We start from the raw sequence: 21,057 nt of genomic DNA on the forward strand, positions 1-21,057 counted from the left end.
TGATGATGAACGATTGACAGATGACAGATGAATAGACCGGTGACAGATAATGACAGTCCACCGTAGCTCTGTAGGCTACTCTCCAAAAATGGCGGCGCAACCCAGTATGCTTTGGTGCTACAGGAATGAGTCCTAAAACCCAGAAATTAGCATTTTAGCACTTCCAGTTCCTTCGTCTGGATGTCAGTGGGTTTTTAGTTGGATGCCTGAAATAAGGTCTGTGGTTAACACCAGCTGAAGAGATTTTAATGTTTTGTTCTATGACATAAAATACATCAATATACTGGATACTCCACTCATGAATTTTGAAGCCTTTTTGTGTCTTAAAAAAGGTTAACAAGCGGCTAAATGAGACTACTAAACGTCATCACACCGACTTGTCCTCCTTTACAGCCTCGCTGTGTATGATGATCACTTCCTTTTTGGCCTACAAAGAGTCGTGATTTTGTTCTTTTTATGGAATTTGTTGAAAATGTGAAAAATACAGAATGTAACAGCCTTATCCTTTAACATTATTAACCTATTCATTAACATTATTAGCCTGTCCTTAAACATTATTAACCTATTCATTAATATTATTAACCTATCCACTAACATTATTAACCTATTCATTAACATTATTAACCTGTCCTTTATCATTATTAACCTATTCATTAACATTATTAACCTATCCACTAACATTATTAACCTATTCATTAACATTATTAACCTGTCCTTTATCATTATTAACCTATTCATTAACATTATTAACCTATCCTTTAACATTATTAACATATCCTTTAACATTATTAACCTGTCCTTTAACATTATTAACCTGTCCTTTATCATTATTAACCTATCCTTTATCATTATTAACCTATCCTTTATCATTATTAACCTATCCTTTAACATTATTAACCTATCCTTTAACATTATTAACCTATCCTTTATCATTATTAACCTGTCCTTTAACATTATTAACCTATTCATTAACATTATTAACCTGTCCTTTAACATTATTAACATATTTATTAACATTATTAGCCTATCCTTTAACATTATTAACATACCCTTTAACATTATTAGTCTGTCCTTTACCATTATTAACCTATCCTTTATCATTATTAACCTATCCTTTAACATTATTAACCTATCCTTTAACATTATTAACCTGTCCTTTATCATTATTAACCTATCCTTTATCATTATTAACCTATCCTTTATCATTATTAACCTATCCTTTAACATTATTAACCTATCCTTTAACATTATTAACCTATCCTTTAACATTATTAACCTGTCCTTTATCATTATTAACCTATCCTTTAACATTATTAACCTGTCCTTTATCATTATTAACCTATCCTTTATCATTATTAACCTATCCTTTATCATTATTAACCTATCCTTTATCATTATTAACCTATCCTTTATCATTATTAACCTATCCTTTAACATTATTAACCTATCCTTTAACATTATTAACCTATCCTTTATCATTATTAACCTATCCTTTACCATTATTAACCTATTCATTAACATTATTAACCTATCCTTTAACATTATTAACCTATCCTTTAACAAGACTTTTATTGTGAAAGACCAGAGAGCGAGAGGAAGAAGGCTGTCGGGAGCGCGCATCTGCTGCGCTCCTGTGGTTTTATCCGGTTGGCTGCTGCGGGAGCGGGATCGCGCCCGGGCGGCGGTGATGTGTGTGTGTGTGTGACAGCTCAGAGCTGTCCACGTCAACACACCGAGCGAGCACGGCGGCGGCAGCAGCGATGGACTCCGCGTCTCTGGTGAGCCTCTCCGCCGTTTCACCGGCTCGGAACACCGACACCGTTTAGTTTAGTTAGGGGGACGGGTGTTACGTGCTCGGCAGTCTGTGTATTTGTGTCCTGCTTTCATTAGGACAGGGACATTTGTTGCATTATGTCAGTGTCGGTGGTGGGAGGAGGAGTGGTGGTGGTGGTGGTGGTGGTGAGGCTGCAGACTGATCCCAGATCAGGAACAGGTTTGATTTCTTCTCTTAATTCATCACGGTGCTCCTGATCATGTTGTGAGACTGTGGACGTGCAGGCCTGATCTGATCTGGTAACAGTATCACATGCAGCCACAGTAGAACTTCTTCTACTGTTAACTTAACTTCATTACAACAGCTGCTCTCTCTCCACTCATCCAGTCAGAGCAACAGGACACAACTACAGGACACACACAGTCTATATGTCTATTATACGTGTATATGTGAGGACACGAGGACAGGTCGCGTGGCAGTGTCTCTAGTTAAATGTCTGCTTGTGTTCAGCATAATGTGCACGGATCGGTTGACGTGTAGAGCAGAGGAGGTGCCACGTCCACCGTTCTCTCTCTCTCTCTCTCTCTCTCTCTCTATCTGTCTCTCTCTCTTTTTCTCTCTCTCTCTCTCTCTCTCTCTCTCTGTGTATGTATGACATGTATGTAAAGTAAACCTGCAGTATGCAGAATATTTTTGGCATCATTGGGCATTATTCCATAATAATCTTTCAGCATATTGTATTAAAAGAGTTCTGAGAGAAAATTAGACTTCTGCACCTCCTCATGGCTCTGTTTTCAGGCTTTAAAACATCTAGCCCCTGATGGGAGACTTTGACCAATCACAGGTCATTTCAGAGAGAGAGAGCGTTCCTATTGGCTGTTCATTCAACCGAGGCAGCTGTCAATCACTCGCAAACTCCGATCAAAAGGTCAAACTAGGCAGCGCTGATCAAATATGAATTGATATTCTGTTACTGTAATGCCTTTTTCTCTCCTCAGATGTTCTCAGGAACATCTTGTACTATTGAGCTGTAAAATGAGAAAGTTTGCTCCGACTGGTGGGCGGTGCTTGGTATTTCATCAACTGGTCTCAACATGGCTGCCGGGTCACACACTTTCTCATTTTACAGCTAAACAGTCGAATTCGACCCATTTCTGTGATGAGTATTTAAACCATCATATTTCATACAGTATGTTTGGTGTTAGTATTGTGATATGGATGCTTTGCATGTGGTGAACTGGACTTTTGACAGTGACTGTTATTGTGATCCTTGTTTTACATCTTTTGGTACAGAGAAGTACTCGTATTGATACTCAGTATCGGCGAGTACCCAAATGTAAGTACTTGTACTCGTACTCGGTCTGAAAAAAAGTGGTATCGGTGCATCCTTAGGCATAATATAGTGTTTCTTGTGTTAACCGTGCAAATATAGTAGACACTTACTCCAGGTGTAACAGTTATAGCTGTTCCCTCCCTCATTTTATATTCATGGGCTCAGATGTATAGATCCCTCCTCTATTTGTTCTGAGCTACATCCTTTTTGATATAGAGACGCCTTTATTCCACTCTAGCCATATAGAAAGTATGACAGCCAATGGCTTGATGTTATTCTTATGTGTTGAGAGGTACTTACCTATATTTAGGGATGCACCGATACCGATACCAGTATCGGGTATCGAGTCCGATACTGTGCTCATGTACTCGTACTCGCAAAACAGCTCCGATACAACGTCACTCCCCTGCCTGTCGTGTGTCGCTCACACCCTCCAGCTGGCTGTTAACGAGGGTCTTTTGGTACAGAGAAGTACTCGTATTGATACTCAGTATCGGCGAGTATCCAAATGTAAGTACTTGTACTTGTACTCGGTCTGAAAAAAAGTGGTATCGGTGCATCCCTACCTATATTATAAGGGAATATAGGAATTTCTGTATATATTTGAGTACTTCTTCTACCACTGCTCTTTCTCAATCTCTTGCTTGTTCTTTTTGGCGCATGTGTCTTTCTCATTATTCTTTCTCTCGGCCTCTATAGCTTTTGACCATTTAGTACAAATATTCCATTACAAGTAAAGGTCATGCATTCAAAACTTCAAATTCATGGATCTTAAAGGCAGGGTTGACGATGTTATCCAGTATACACTATTTGTTATATTTGTTGAAATGGTCTTTAAAAAACGTTTACCAATCACTGCCTCGCGGCCCGCTTGGAAAGATCCAATCAGATGCCTCCCTGCCTCCCTGATCGTTCTCTACACCTGGCGCACCAGCCTGAGCCACCGTGCTCAGGTCGTTCAGTGGTTAGCACTGCCGCCTCACAGCAAGAGGGTCGCAGGTTCAAACCCCGCTTGGGGTCCTTCTGAGTGGAGTTGCATGTTCTCCCCATGTTAGCGTGGGTTTTCTCCGGGTTCTCAGGTTTCCTCCCACAGTCCAAAGACATGCACGTTATGTTCATTGTTGACTCTAAATGTCCCGTAGATGTGAATGTGAGTGTGAATGGTTGTCTGTCTCTATGTGTCAGTCCTGTGATAGTCTGGAGACCTGTCCAGGGTGTACCCCGTCTTCACCCAATGTCAGCTGGGCTCCACGACCCCAAATGGAATAAGCGGTTACAGATAATGGATGTAATATGCTTTTATGGAGGCTATTGTTGAAGAAACTGAAACAGGTCTCTGCTACCATCTCGTATTCTTTATCTCAGTATCAGCTAAATACCTAGAATGTCCTGGTTGTGCATTGTTTCCATAATGTGGTAAAAATCAAAATTGCAGTTTAGAAAACTGCCAAGTCCAAATTACAAGAAGCTTTGATTTTGTTTATAGCGAGCCGTCTCCAGACATCTAAATTGGTCCTCTGGTTTTGTCTGAATCTGTGACCTCCTTCTAAACATATACACTCCACAGAAAATCATTGTGTTTAAACCAAAAAGCCAATTTTTTACATTTTAGGCATTTAGCTTGTCATGTTGATCCAGAGTGACTAACAGGGAGTAAAACAAGCTCTCTTTTAACTCTCTTAAAGGCCGTGTGAAGGAAATTCAGAGATTTGTTTCTCAACACATTTTAAATGTTGGAAAATAATTACCGAAAACATGTGAAAAGACTGTGAAAATTGTTGTACTGGATTGTGGAGTTAGACTGTTCAACTGTTTTTCAACGGTTTTGTGTTCAGGATTCACATCACTGTTTTTGTATTGTATTTTTATGATTGTAATGTCCTATGTATATTTATTCTTTTTCTGTAAAAAAATGTATGGTCTTTAAAAAAAAAAGAAAATAACAAAGTGTCAGAGTATGGAGTACCAGGGCCACAAATGTCTTTGAGACTACCAGGACCACAAAAGCAAGCACTTTGTCCGGCGGAGGTGCGCTGTAAAGCTCGCGGCCGCGAAGCTGAGAGCCATCCTCGCCCCGAGCCTTTCCACGCCGACAGACCGCCTCGGATAAAATGCACCCGGCGAGGTCCAGCCAGCACCGGGGAGAGGTCCCGCGAGGGGATCCTCCCACACCGAGCGGCCGTCCCTAACCCGCCGAGTTGAATCCCCCGGGCAGACTGCGCGACGGGGGCCGTTACCGGCCTCACACCGTCCACGGGCTGAGCCTCAGTCAGAGGGGCTCAGGCCCTCGAGCATTAGCATTTAGCTCAAAGAACCATCATGCCTAAGTGAAGCATCACAGAGCCGTTAGCATGGCTGAAGACTCACACTGGACTAAAGTCTGAGATACTGAGTTCATGTTCTGTGATCTCTAGACAGGTAGTTAAGGTCACTATGAATGAAGATCACAAAATAATTATTTCTCTATCACAAAAAGTGATTGTATACCCACGTTAACACTGTTTAGCCAATATAAGACCTGAAACGAAAGGTGATTAATCCAAATACGTCTTTGTCCTCATCATCTTCATCTTCATCCTCCTGTAACTATGGTAATGCGAGTTGGGAAAATTGGACAGTGGATGTTGTAAGTTCCTGGTCTAAGTTCTGTGATACACTCTGACTGTGAATCTATGCTAGTCAGTGCATAACAGAACTTTGTCTCGGGTCTGAAAAGTCTTCGCAGGGACGGATGGACGGATGGACGGATGGATGGATGGATGGACGGATGGATGGATGGATGGATGGATGGATGGATGGACGAATGGACGGATGGATGAATGGATGAACGTATGGACAATAGGACGGACGGATGAATGGATGGACGGATGGATGGACGGACAGACGGATGGATGGACGGATGGACGAATGGATGGATGGGTGGATGGATGAACGGGTGGATGGATGGACGGATGGATGGACGGATGGATGGACGGATGGACGTATGAATGGATAGATGTATGGATGGATAGATGGCTGGACGGATGAACGGACAGATGGATGGATGGATGGACGGATGGACGGATGGATGGACGGACGGATGGATAGATGAACGGACGGACGGATGGACAGACAGACGGATGGACGGACGGATAGATTGACGGATGGATGGATGGATAGACAGATAGATGGATGGATGGATGGATGAACGGACGGACAGACGGATGGACAGACGGATAGATGGATGGATAGACGGATAGATGGACGGTTGGCTGGATGGATAGACAGATAGATGGATGGATGGATGGATAGATGGATGGATGGATGGATGGACAGACGGATAGATGGACGATAGATGGATAGATGAATAGATGGATGGATGGATGGACGGATGGAAGGATGGATGGATAGATGGAAGGATAGATGACGGATGGACGGATAGATGGAAGGATTGATGGATAAATGGAAGGATAGATGACGGACGGATGGACGGATAGATGGATGAAAGGATGGATGGATAGATGGAAGGATAGATGACGGACAGACGGATGGACGGATAGATGGATGGAAGGGTGGATGAGCAGGAGAATGGATAATGTCTTTGGTCATTTCCATATCTGGAATGAGAGTCTAAAACAGAGCTGGATGACCAAACAAAAGAAAAGCACAAAAATCTTTAGAGATAATACATGAATGTGGAAACTGGTTGGACTGGGCGTCTCATGTGTGTTCAGGGTGTTGCTGGATAAGCCGGCTTTATCTGGATAGTTAAGGTTTATTCAACTCACCGGTGAGGTGTGGGAGGAGTGGCTTTGACTGTAGCTGTGGCGTTATGAAGTAGACCTCTAGGTGTTCTCCCGAGGCGACTCGGCAAAGCTCAGATATTTAAGATGTTCTGTGTTTCTTGTTTCAGGAACCCTCCCTCTACACAGTCAAAGCTCTTTTCATTCTTGACAATGATGGCAACAGACTTCTGTCAAAGGTAAGGTTAAAGCACCACACCAGTGATCTCATAGTTTTAGCCCATTAACTGCACATTAACCCTATAGCTTAATTTACTGCTGACCATCCAGAGCAAACGTCTAGCCCTTTTAGTGGCCCATGGCGGCCTCCAGAACCCTAACCCTATCCCCGTAAACCGCAACACACATCAGACATCACAATGGTATTAAGACTGCGTTTATTATAATATGAATAAACAATTGGTCCCTGATATCGTTGGCTTAAAAGTGTTTCGTCAGTCTTTCTACAATTTATTTATTTGTTCATTTGTTATCTCAATGCAGAAAATGAGGAAGGATGCCCACCGGCATTTCTTTTTTGCTTGTTTTTAGTTTCAGTTTTTCAGAAAGGGTTAGTTTTGTATTTAGTTTTAGTTTGTTTTTGTTCGGGCCAGGTCTAATGTCTCAGAAGTATGTAGCTACATATAGCCTATAACACATGGTTGGAGAACTGTGTAGGAACGGCCATAATGTTTAAATCGTTTGATTTGGGAATCAACTTGAGTCCTCTTTCACTACCACACTCAGAAGAAAACTTGTCAACTAGGGCTGCGATATTAACACAATAACGCAAATTTGTTTTGGTGCCACTAACGCATTTATTTAGATACGCATTTATGCGCATTTAATGCATTAACACAACTTGCAATTTTTAGGTTGTCTCAGTTTTAAAGCTAGAGTGAAGATAGATCATATGAAACAAGAAAAGCTAAAGAATCCATTGGTACCAACCATGTCATACTAGCTTGTAGCGAAGGAGGTTAAATAACACTCCAAACTTACGTTATATTTTGGTGAGAAAAAACTGTCATGGCCATTTTCAAAGGGGTCCCTTGACCTCTGACCTCCAGATATGTGAATGAAAATGGGTTCTATGGGTACCCACGAGTCTCCTTTACAGACATGCCTATTTCATGATACTCACATACAGTTTGGGGGCAAGTCATAGTCAAGTCAGCACACTGACACACTGACAGCTGTTGTTTCCTGTTGAGCTGCAGTTTGCCATGTTATGATTTGAGCATATTGTTTCATGCTAAATGCAGTACCTGTGAGGGTTTCTGGACAATATCTGTCATTGTTTTGTGTTGTTAATTAATTTCCAATAATAAATATATACATATATTTGCATAAAGCAAGCATATTTGTCCACTCCCATGTTGATAAGAGTATTCAATAATTGACAAATCTCCCTTTAAGGTACATTTTGAACAGATAAAAAATGTGCGATTAAATATTTAAATTAATTGACAGCCCTATTATCAGTACTTCCTCATCAGTACCATCAGTTCTAGTAGGAACAGCCCTGAAAGGAATGAAAGCCAGCTGATTCATCCAGCGTCTGATGTCTGTGTCTGTTTCAGTACTATGACCCTGAGCTCTACCCCTCCATGAAGGAACAGAAGAACTTTGAGAAGAACATTTTCAACAAGACACACAAAGGCGACAGTAAGTAGCTCTCTGCTCTGTGTTTCGGTTGTGGTGGCCCTCCCTCTCTATTGTACTGAACACTCACACACGTCTCCTGTGTCACCTGGTACACAGTCTACCTCCCAGTAGCCCAACACCTGTACGTGATACCAGCCTGAAGCGGGTTTTATAGCCTGGTCTCCACTAATGGAGCCAAACCATGCTACAGTAAAAGTTAGTGCGAACCTTGGAAATCTTGTGACTTTTGTATTTTTTTTATTAATGTTTAAACCAACAGCACATATTATATAGAAACATGACGAACACCTTTCTGCACTGCAGAATAAGTTTGATTTTCAGGATTTGTAGGATTCAGCCAGCTGATACCTGAGTCTCTGACCCCGGCCTCCTTATCACCCACCCAGTATACTCCTCCTTTTGTTCTAAACTCCTCCTTCATTCCTCCTTTTCTCCTCTTCTTTCTTCTCTCGTGTCATGCTATATCCCCTCTCCTTCCCTCCCACCTCATCCTCCCTTTGTCCTGCTCTTCCCTTCCTTAAAGCATCCCTTCACTCCCTCTGCTTCTCTCAACCTTCCTCACCTCCTTCCCTCCCTCTCTCCCTCCTTCCTCATTCTACAACTTCTACTCACTTTCTTTTTTCCTCTTTCCCCTCATTTCCTTCCTCCCTCGCTCTCTCTCTCAGGTTTATATCTTATTCTTCTCTCCTATCGTATCCTTTCCTTCCTTCACCTCCCTCCTTGCCTTTCTTCATCCCCGTCTGTCCTTTCTCTATTGCATCCTCTCTTTGTCACCTCCTCTCATCCTCCCTTTCTCCTTCCCCATTCCCTCCTCCTTCTACCATTCATCCATTCATCCCTTCATCCTTCTCTATCTTTATCCTTTTCTCTTTTCTGCCCTTCTGCTTCATCTTTTTTTTCCTTCTAGCCTCCCTGAATAAATGAAGGCCACTTTAAATCTTTGTCATGTTTTTTATTGGCCGTTCTATTAAATCTACTTTTGGATTCTGTCTTGAACAGTGAAATGAAATAAGTGGAAGATGTGAATAAAAGAGAGGTACACCTGAACTCATCCCTCTCTCCTTCTCCTCTCTGTAGATGAGATAGCGTTCCTGGAGGGGATGACCATCGTCTATAAGAGCAGCATAGATCTCTTCTTCTACGTGGTGGGAAGCCCTCAGGAGAACGAGGTGAGGTGAATTTAGATTTCTCTGCCAAAACAATATCTGTTCATCTGCAGATTGTTTTAATAAAGGCTCAGTCATTTCCTAAAGCAGCTGGTCAGTGTAGATTTTACCGAACAAAAAGGAAATAGTTTACGTGTTGGTCACTGTTCTCAGCGGCGGATTAATACACATTTGGTGCAGCCGGATGGTGTATGTGGGACTGAGACAAAATTAAGTACAGTTTTTGGACAATAAGAAAAAAGAATAGATCATCACCAGCTAGGGGTGTGACGAAATATCGCGATATAAAAACGTGACGAAAAACTGAATCGGGATATCAGGGCATAATAGGTTCTACGTACATACGGGCTCCGTGGCTAAAGCAAAGCTGCAGCCTCTTCCTCTGCAGTAACAGCTGCTCTAGGGACTGCTCGGCTCTGATTGGTTGTTTTCCTTCGGTGCTGTGAAATCTTGCAAATGCCATTAGGAGATATCAGAGGACACCGAAGCATTTTTTTTACAGATTATCTGTCTCATGGACTACTGTCAGGATATAGTGACCATTTCATAAAAAAATATATTTTATAAAAATATTTGCTCAAAGTTACCAACTTCAGCTTTAATGTTTTTTTAGGGGTAATGATCCACGATCCATGATCCACGCAGAAAACGAATTAAAAACCCTCAATAGATAAAAATCTTTCATTTCATTAATTAATTAACCCCCAAATTAGGAGTACACCTATTAAAATACCTGAATACTGAGTAAGAATCCCTTAGAGTAACATCAACAACCCGTAATGTAAACTATAGTGAAGTTCCAACATTAATAACCTCTTCAGTTGATAATTAATACACATGTCAAACATTTTAAATGAATGAGGAATAAAATTAAGGGGAAAATCAGTACTTTTGAAATGAAGGGTTTGGTGTCACCTTTTAAAATTCATCGACCAATTACTGCCCTCTTTACCACAGCAAACTACTTGAGATGGAGGTGCTTAGTGCATCTTCAGGGGTGAATTAAGAATTAATTAAGGGTATTTTAAAGGATTGTTCTTGTTACAGTGTGTAGATGTGAAGATAATCAACCTTTTAAAGTAAAAAAAACAACTAATAAACTTAAATGACCGGCAGGTGGCATTTATAAGCTCATAGGCAATCAAAGGACTGCCTCTTGAAGGCTAAATTATCCCAGTAAGACATACAGTATTTATTGGAGTATTTTCCCCCTATGTGCGCCTGAAGAGATGCTCTCACTACATGAGATTAGAGGGATTGAAAATGTGACTTTAAGTAGCCTGACAGTGATGCTAAATATAGCTGAAGAAGAAAAGTGGTAGGGCTTTTCTAGACTTCATGCAAAAACACGACTTGGCAGCTTCGCCTGTTAAGGAATTCTTAAAGCCAGCTGTTTTCAATGAAAGAGCTCTGATGAACCCCTGTAGTCCATGAGCCTGACCCCCACCCTACCGTACAATATCTGCCCAGCACAGAACAGCAGACTGACAAATGGAGCATTTAGCAGCTAAAGAGACAGATATTTCCCTCAGGAGTTGGTGGAGACCAAAACAGAGCTGGAATGAGTGTGCTAGCATGTTAGCCGTTACTACTGATAATATGTCAGTGTTGTATTTGTGTTCAATTTTCCCTTTTATTTATTTATGTATTTATTTTATTGTTTTTTACATTTATTTATTTACTTTTGCATTTATTTATTTTTTATTTATTCATTTTTGCATTTTTTTTTAAATTTATTTTTGGATTTATGTTATATTTATTTTTTAATTAATTAATTATTAAATGTATTTATTTATGGACCCTGACCCATGACACAAGTTGAGTGACAGCCCCCTCATTTTGCATAATGAGACAGGAATGCATGAAGAAATGTGTGAAGAAATGTATAAAGAAAAGTATACAGAAATAAATAAGGGGTGGAATGCAAAGGGAAAATTGTGCATAAATAAATAAATGCAAAAATGAATAAATAAATGAAAAATAAACAAATGCAAAATAATAAAAAAATAAAAGCAAAAATAAGTAAATAAAAAATAAATAAATATTAAATGAACAGAAGAGTAAATAAATAAGGGAATTAATACAAAGATAAATAAATAAAGAAGCAAATTAAAACAGAAATATCAATTTATGTCACATATTTTAATGACATATTTATTTATTTATCATTTAATCAGAGTAATTTATTAAAATGATTCATTTATTTTGTATTTTGGTTGGTTCTGTCCTCCATAAATGTTGCTCTGTGTGCTGGATATGTATACAGGCAATGGTTTGCTAACACGCCATATCAAATTATGGGTGTAATTTTTAGCTTGTTTTTTTTTTTTTTACTTTGAATTTTGCCCCCAAGTGACCATGATGAAACGGATTAATGCACCTTCAAAATCAAATGCAATTTTCTTTTTTTGTTATTCTTTCTAGCTCATGCTGATGTCGGTACTGAACTGCCTGTTTGAGTCCCTCAGTCAGATCCTCAGGTATGTTCTCTCATCGAGTCTCAAAAGGGACATGCTGTATCCTGTTGCCTCCTTGTTGAATCACATGTTTTCTGATCTAGACAGCCCTCTATAAACTGACAGGTTGTCTGATTTCACAGTTTGTCGGTTGGTAGGAACTCCAGATAGCCAGATGTATGAGCACAAGCACCTAGACAGTGAGTTTTTCACACGACATGTCCCCTTTTAAAAAAGGTTACAGGAGATATGATATTAAAGTATTGTCATGCATATAGCCTCAGTGTCATCAGCGCTAATGGTAATCCACACTAACGCTACCATCCCTCCACCAGAGCCTCTCAGGTTACCTGAAAGGGAATCAGGAACAATAATGTTTGACAAACCAGGCAGGTGAATGATGACATGAAGACACCTAGTCCTCATTTTTCGATAATTATTTAACATTTCAGAAAGATTAGTTTACAAAGCCATCTGTGCGCGTGCGCGTGCGCGTGCGCGTGCGCGTGCGCGTGCGTGTGTGTTGCAGACCAGGATCCCTCATTGTTGACTGCAACATTATCAGCCAAACCGCGGCGGATGTGGTTGCTATGGGAACCGATGCAGTAGTAATGCAGAGTGTGAGCGACAGAGACATTGAGAGATTATATTATTATACAGTGTGAGAGATTATAGGCTATTCTAAATTGTAAATGGAAATGTCCAGATCACAGCGGTGCAGTAGAACATCAGTGAAGGTTCTCCATGCAGGCCTGTTAATAATGGTAGACCTATTGTTTCCACATGGTGTACTCTTTACAAATTCTTAGGAAACAGGCATTGTTTTAACCTAGTAAAGTAGATGTTACATTTTAATTACAATTTTTTGTTCAATTGGGGACCTGATGGATGGACTGTGATATTAAAGGAACAGTTTGACATTCTGGGAAATACAGTCCTGCAGAAATGAGTCCTAAAACCCGGAAATTAGTTAGAATTTTAGCACTTCCTGCCTTAAGAAGTGAAAATCAACTGGTCGTTATATTGCAACATCAGCACCCAGCTTCCACCATTCTGGACTGAAAGCTAGTCTGGGTTTATCCATAGTTAACAGAAAATCTAGGGATGCACCGATTTGTCGCCCGAACATCGGTAAGTCGACTTCGGAGACTGATCGGCAAATAAAATGACATTCTCCGATGGCAGTGGCCAGTGTTTATGTGTTGTGTTGAGTTCATTTTGTGCCGGCTAAATGTTGTGTCGTAAGCTGATTTAATTACATTTATTATATTTGTTGGGCTAGGTAATGAATTCCTCTCATTGAGTTGTATACAGGCTAAAGGGGCTTTTGAAGCAGTTATTTTTTTTTTATGTGAAAAAAGGTTATTTTAAAGCTTGTTTCATAAATTTGTAGGATTTAATTTGTGTTCATTCAAGATATGAATGAAGGGCTGAATCACTTTTAAAGTGAAGACGGTTCAGTATTTTTTTTTTTTATAATGAAGATGTCTTTGTTTCCCTAGCACCAAAGGGGGAATAAACAACAACAAAATATCGGTATTTTTGCATCGATTTTACAATCGGTGCATCCTGAATATAATCCTTGCCAACACCTGCAATTTTTTCTAATTAATATGTTGTTTGTCTTTATTTAATCTGTACATAAACAGACCTGTAAAATGACAATTTGTGGTTTTAAAGGGAGTTGCATATTGGATCTGTTTCTTGCACTCATCTGACTTTTTCTCCAATGATTTCCAATACCCAAACTCAAGGAATGAGCCGATACTGAGTATCAATCCAGTACTAACCAACACTTTTCTTTTCCCCTTTGTGTAAAATCTGTAAAGTAGAATTAGTTCCACCAAATCCCACTAAAACCATAAATCATAATGTTTTCATTTGTAAAACAAACAGGATAAGAGTTGTTCATTCCTGGTCTTTAGAGGTGTATCTTTGACTTTTGGAATCCGGCTAGCTTGTTCCCCTCTGCCTTTAGTCTTTTTGCTAAGCTACGCTAACCGTCTCCCGGCTCCAGCATCGATCTTCTCATCTAATTTGAGACAAAACTACAAGTGAATGACCTCATTATCCAAAATGTCAAACTGTTCCTTTAAGTAAATGTAGAAATTGTGATTTATGGACTGTTGTGTTTTTGTCTGCAGGAAAAATGTGGAGCGGAGGTGTTTACTGGACAACATGGAAGGAGTGTTCCTGGTTGTGGATGAAATCATTGATGGAGGGTAAGAGAGAAATAAGAAGAACAATATGTGCACATTTTTCCATCTATAAGATCAACTGCAACACAAACTTTGTGTCAATTAACAGTCCATTCAAACTAGTTAACATATGAACTAGCTCACAATTGTTCTTAATCTTGATTAATCTGTTATTCATTTTTTTAAATAATTGTTTAGACTATAAAATGTCAGAAAATAATCCCAGAAATATCCTGCTTGTGCTGTACTCAGTCCTGATTGGATGTTTTTTTCCTCCTGTTGCCAGGGTGATTCTGGAGAGTGACCCCCAGCAGGTCCTACAGAAGGTCAACTACAGGGTAAGATGACTGTCAGTCAGTCATTCCCAATCATCATTGATTTGAATCATTGGAAAACAAATGTTATATTGTGAAGCGGCTGTTTGGCCTGTTGAGAACGATACTGTAGCCTCCCACAGCTTTTCTCATCAGCATCCTGCCTACTCTTACCTGCTTTACCTTTCTTTCTCTCCTCTCTGTTTCTCCTCTTCTGATTGGTGTCAGCTAATGTCAGAGCAAGCCTATGGCTTCGTCCTGTTTGATTACATCACCGGTAATGTAGAGGGACAAGCAGACAAGAGCCAGCTGCTGTAGACAGACAGACAGACAGACAGACAGACAGACAGACAGACAAACAGAGGGTGAGAGAGAGATGAGGAGAAAGATTGTGAAAGAGAGAGAGAATGAATGAGTGAGATAGAGACAGTGAAGGGACGGAGGAGGGATGGGCGAGACAGATGAGGTAAATGCATGGTGATAGAGCATGCTGACTAACAGAGAGGCTTAAAGTATAACGCTGGCATTGTTCTATATTTTAAAACTATGACCTGCTGGTGGCACTAGGAGGAAAAGTCGGGATCACCAAAGTCATTTTACGGCATCCTCTGGGGACCACAGTTGTCTGCGCAAAATGTCACGGCAGGCCATCCAATAGTTGTCCAGGTCTAAGTAAGCTGCAGAGCTCCAGGTTTGGGCCCAGCTCCTTCTTGGAGCTTGGAAAAGGAAGTGACGTCTGAAATTGTGTACACCAGAGACGATCATCAGGATACAATCAATCATCAGGATACGATCAATCATCAGGATACGATCAATCATCAGGATACAAAAGCATGTCATGTCAAAGTATTAAGGTTGTATTGTTGACCTCTGTGTTATTGGTGGAAGTCATGCAGCGTGGATGTGATACGACGTATTAAATATATGCTCAGTAGACCACTTTGTTTATCATCGATAAGCGTGATAAAACAGGTGATTTTCCACCATGGGTCCTGGCAATGGAGATGGGTCCTCAGCGCCAGAGCTGCCGGAGCCTCCGAAGCCTCCGAGCCTGGAGCTCTGTGTTACTATTGGAGGGACTGACAGACAGACCAACATTTCCAGCCCTAGAGCCACCAGCATGGCTATAAATCTAATATGAGTTGTGATTGGCTGAGCTAATCAGTTAACCAGCGTGTACTGAATGTCACTTATCTACATTATACAGATCCATTGGTGTTTGCAGTGCTCTGCTTTTGTATTGTGTGTGTGTGTGTGTGTGTGTATATTAAGTAGTTTGCATGATTTAAGCATTCTTCACTTGACAACTCAATGATGTCATTTTGTTTTACAGGTGGATGACAACCCATTATCTGAACAAAGCGTGGCCCAGGTAACGCACACGTACACTTAAATGACACTGAATGTGTGCACGCGTGCATATCTCATACGCACATACATGTACAGAGACACACAGATTATAGATAGCAATACTTTATGCACCTTATTATGTTTCATAATACACAACAACATTTAACACAAACATAATCGTATGGATACATGCAGGTATAGTTATACACAGCCACTCATACAGACCCACAATGCTGGTTGCACATGTTGCACATGTTAAGGTAGCAGCCAAGCCAGCTGCTACCTTAACATGCATACTAACGTTTTAGCTCACCTCACATGTTAAGGTAGCAGCTAGCTTGGCTTCAGCTCCAAAGCACTGTACAGCATTGATGGATAAATAAATGCATTAACATCCTCTAAAGCACCGTAGCTCTCTAAATACTGGACAGATGTAAAACTGCGTCGCTGATCAGAGATGGATGGATGGATGGATGGATGATCAGAGAGCTCTCCTGACATACAGATTGGATTTATTTTAACAGCATTCTAAAACAGGAGTGTTTTCTGATGTCTTCTTTAGCTGCTTCTTGCTTGTGTGCAGGAATGAACATGTTGGACGTGTGTCTGTGTGTATGTCTGCTCATGCTCTAAGCTTTTCTTTTTCTGCTGCTTTAACCCCTGACAGCACATAACAGAGAAACTGGCGCTGACCACTAACGTAAGTCTCTACTAACTCTTCTAACACCAGCCCTACGCGGCACCACACAGCTTATTCTACTGTAGCACTGTGAGAATAGTCTACCATAACATGATATAGTCAACACTGGAGCACTGCACTGCACTGTCAGAACGTTACAAAGGTCAAGGAAATTGATTTTAGAATTGTATTCCTTCCATATCTATATGTACATGTCACACAAAACATCAGATACAAGCTAAAAAGTGGTCATTTATTAGTCATGTTTGCTCCCGATATGTAATTAGACCGATCAAGATCAAGACTTTTTCAATTTACTGTACAGCAGTGCTCGAAGCTGTACAATAAGGCTGTAATTTATCAATACAACATGCACGTCCTTTTTGTAAAATAATTAGTAAACTGTTCATCATAACTTTTTTCTGTGAACAAATATAATTAATGAAACATTTAAATGTTTTCTGAATCTGCTCTTTAACTGCAAACATTTCCAGAATACTTAAATGCTCAGACAAAGGCTATGATCTGTGTAAATAATTAAATAATTATTTAACTAGTAATAATAATGGTTCATAATGTTGGCAGACACTTATGATAACAATCTGAGCCTGAGTCAGTGGCCAAAACAAGCACTTTTAGTTTACATATCGTTGTATACGTTAGCGTTTTCCCTCAATACCGAATCAATTTCAGAAATTGTTGTCCCTATTGGTCCCTTGGAAAATAGGGCCCAGGTTGAAAAATACCGAAGTTACCCTTTAAGCAAAAAGAAAAAAAATACTCTATTACAAGTACAGTTCTTCATTCGATATGTCCCTTTAGTAAAGTATTATCAGCAAAATGTCAAAAGTAAAAGTAGTATCCATAATGAAGAAAAATATATATCATCATATTATACTACAACACTGTGCACCTGTTATACAGTAAGAGGCACAAGCAGCAGTAGAACACTCCATATGGGGCTGATATGACTGCATTTCCCAGGATCCCACTGCAGTGACCGTTATCTGAGCTCCATGTGCCCCCTGCAGTTAAGATGAGGAACTACAACCTGAATCAGAATCAGAATGGTGTTTATTGCCAGGTGTAAGAGGTATACACTAGGAATTTTCTTTGGCATTGTTGGTGCAAGACAAACTGTATAATAACAAAAGAATAGATAAAAACGTTAGAATAAAATAATAAAAATGTACAATTTACAAATTACAAATAAGCTATAAACATGATATAAAGATAGTGCAAATAACCTCAGTGCAGAAGTGAAGTCTTGATTGATGTTGGAGGGATGGAGGACTATACAAACTGTAATGTTGATCATGAAAAGACCAACGGGGAGGAAACAAACACACGACACATTTTAACACTAAAAGAAAACACAAGGCTCTTCTGCTACGTTCATAATGAGCTCAAAAGTCTTCTTTGTATTTTAGATATTTTTCATTCCATGTCAAAAATCGATCCGTCTTTCATTTCACACATCATGTCACTTTGCTGTGTAAAAAAAAACGTGAATGTTGATATCAGAACACACTTGTGTGACCACCAGTTTTAAAATCCACTGGTTCAGAAAAAAATAGATAAAACTTTATTTAATCCCACGGGGAACTTCACTCAGATGAAAGAATTCAGCCGTTAAAAGTGTAAAAAGAGATTCTTCTCTCCTACGATTGTTTTTTTTACTTGTTTCTGTGTGACATGTAAGCAAATGATTTGCTTTCAGAATGGGGTTAGTCTGTACACGTGTAGTCGTTGATCAAATGATCATTTTAATGATCAACGTACATAAACGCGAGGCTGACAATTGGACGTCAATTTGGCCCATAATTACAGAGTTTTTGATAAATAGTTCCTGTAAACATTTCACAAACAATATATTGTGTTGTGTTTTAATTAGGGCTGTCAAAGTTAACCCAATAATAACACTAATTTCACTAATTTCTTTAACGCATTAACGCAACTTGCGACTTTTAGGTGGTTTCAAAGCTAGAGTGAAGATACTGGTATCATCTGAAACTAAAGAACCTAATGAATCCATTGGTACCAACCACGTCATACTAGCTTGTCATGAAGGAGGTTAAATAACACTCAAAGGGGTCCCTTGACCTCTGACCTCCAGATATGTGAATAAAAATAGGTTCTATGGGTACCCACGAGTCTCCCCTTTACAGACATGCCCACTTTATGATAATCACATGCAGTTTGGGGCAAGTCATAGTCAAGTCAGCACACTGACAAACTGACAGCTGTTGTTGCCTGTTGGGCTGCAGTTTGCCATGTTATGATTTGAGCATATTTTTAATGCTAAATGCAGTACAGGTGAGGGTTTCTGGACAATATTTGTCTTTGGTTTGTGTTTTTAATTGATATACATTAATAAATATGTACACATATTTATGCATAAATGCATGCGATTAATCGTGAATGAATCTTTCATTCGATTGGCAGCCCTAGTTTTAACACGGCCCCTATCCCTCTTTCAACATGGCGCCATGGAGCTCCACACAGAGGCTCAGTTGTCTGAACATGTGCTCAGTCTGACACCTAGTGGGTGAACGGTGGTACTGCAACACTATACAAGAAATGACAGCACTGACTCCAAACATTTATTTTTTATCATCAAAATGATTATCACAGAAAAAAACAAGCAGGAAGACAAACATTTTGTTCAGTTTTCTCTCACTTATGCTGAGCATGAAGGGTCTTCAAAACAAGAAGCAGGTTTTAATGAGTTAACTGTACATGGCCTCATGATGATATAAGGCTAAAATATAAGTAAATATACTGTATTTTATTTCATATTTAATGGGATTTATATGTTTTTAATGTTTTATATTTTTGACTTCTGTTTTTGCTTCATTACATCACGCTAAATCTTGTTCTTTTTTTCTGTTTTCCAGGTTCTGCAGTCGGCCAAGGAGCAGATCAAATGGTCCATACTGAAATGACTCTGACTCATTTAGGATTCTCAAGAAGAACATCTAGAGAACATTACTAGTTTTTTTTTATATAGTAACAGACTAAAGGGAGAGTCATTACAATCTAGGCTGCTTTATATAGCAATTAATCAGCCAGTAATAGGATTTTATTTCTATGTGTAATGGCATTTTGTTACATTGCAATTAATTTATTTGGTTTTGAGAGTGATGCTATAATTCATATTCATATAGATTTGACATTTAACAGGCCAAATGACATCAGGAAAATTAAGGTAATTAAGAACCAAACTATGAAAATACTGGAAAACTGATTAGTGATTAATAATCTATTGCTTTTATTTTGGTGGAGCAGGATCTTCCACTCTTATTTACCGTAAACCGAATCTGACTGTGGGATTTATTTTTGCATATTGCTGATGTGTCAAATTTGAAAATTACACTGTTTTATAGATGAAGAACTTTTCCCCAAAAAAACGTTACATTATGCTAATAATTTTTGAAAAAAATATTTTAGGAAATTTACATTCATGTCATATCAGAAAATGAGACACAGAAAAACACACACTGCTGCAGCAAATATCTGCTAATTAAAGCTAAAAAACTGAATATCACATAACAAGAAAATGGTGTTTTTAAAATTAAACCATGTCAGTTACCAAGGGTGGTTTTAAATTCACACACTGACATTTGTGCACTGAATTGCTCAGTTTAATAAAGTTTTTTCAGACTGTGCTCCTTAAATGACGTACCCGGTACATGTGTCTTGTAAAGCTTATTTAAAGGAATGTAATGGCACCTTATGACACTAAACAATGTTAGCACCATGTGTAAGAAGAGGTGTAAGATGTTATGTCTGCACTGTCAGTAAAACCCTTATTTTCCTTAAAGTGGAATTGTCTCATGAAGGTTAAATTAGTATCTGTACATATAATTTGATTTTAGGAGTCAAAGGGACCTTGAAGATTATGAAATATTATAAAGAATAATGTCTATTTTCTGAGAGTTAAAGATGTTAATAGATATTAAATATTTTCTTAGTTTAAAAGATGAAAAAGCCAAAGACATTTTGTTTACATTTGGATGTTGTGTAAAACATTTAGCCTGATGTGGGACGTTTTGTCTGTCCAACATTTTGTGAAACTGATAATAAAACATTTGTCCTTGATTTTTTTGAGATTCCTGATTTTTTATTATTTATTTATTTTATTTATTATTTTTTTATTTTTTATTAATCAAAAAACTTAAAAAAGACTAATAATGTCAAAGGTATAATCCATTTGCCCTCTGTGCGTCTTTTATCCAATCAGGATTCAGGTCTATGACCCTACTGAATATTAATGAGCTCTACTGAGACAACTCAAAGTCGTGGGTGTGGTCAGGGATGTTATTGGTAGAGATCAAGCGACGTCATGAGACACGTGC

General features: G+C 39.1%; 1 protein-coding gene across 3 annotated transcripts; it reads left to right on the forward strand.

Moving 5' to 3' along the window:
* Positions 1 to 1,623: 1,623 nt before the first annotated feature.
* On the forward strand, positions 1,624 to 20,800 carry copz2 (COPI coat complex subunit zeta 2). 3 transcript variants are annotated; one of them, XR_005209970.1, is made up of 10 exons: positions 1,624 to 1,778; positions 7,000 to 7,068; positions 8,452 to 8,536; positions 9,614 to 9,705; positions 12,127 to 12,182; positions 14,303 to 14,380; positions 14,643 to 14,694; positions 14,899 to 15,035; positions 16,004 to 16,042; positions 19,597 to 20,800. XR_005209970.1 is itself a non-coding variant. In XM_037792721.1 (10 exons), exons 1-10 carry the CDS (start codon positions 1,761 to 1,763, stop codon positions 19,642 to 19,644), a joined length of 570 nt encoding a protein of 189 aa, XP_037648649.1. In that variant the 5' UTR covers positions 1,624 to 1,760; the 3' UTR covers positions 19,645 to 20,800. The 3 variants fall into 3 exon arrangements, 2 of the variants coding, with proteins under 2 accessions (XP_037648649.1, XP_037648650.1); XM_037792721.1 differs by lacking the exon at positions 14,899 to 15,035 and adding an exon at positions 16,688 to 16,720; XM_037792722.1 differs by lacking the exon at positions 14,899 to 15,035 and having other exon boundaries at positions 1,626 to 1,778.
* The last annotated feature ends 257 nt before the right edge of the window (positions 20,801 to 21,057 follow it).

Source organism: Sebastes umbrosus, chromosome 14 (genome assembly GCF_015220745.1).
Source record: "Sebastes umbrosus isolate fSebUmb1 chromosome 14, fSebUmb1.pri, whole genome shotgun sequence".
Classification (NCBI taxonomy): Eukaryota; Metazoa; Chordata; class Actinopteri; order Perciformes; family Sebastidae; genus Sebastes; species Sebastes umbrosus.

Excerpts from the sequence above, each read along its gene's own strand:
- copz2 (XM_037792721.1), top strand. Across the intron at positions 8,537-9,613 it reads CAAGACACACAAAGGCGACA|ATGAGATAGCGTTCCTGGAG; the intron begins GTAAGTAGCTCT and ends TCCTCTCTGTAG. Across the intron at positions 14,381-14,642 it reads GATGAAATCATTGATGGAGG|GGTGATTCTGGAGAGTGACC; the intron begins GTAAGAGAGAAA and ends TCCTGTTGCCAG.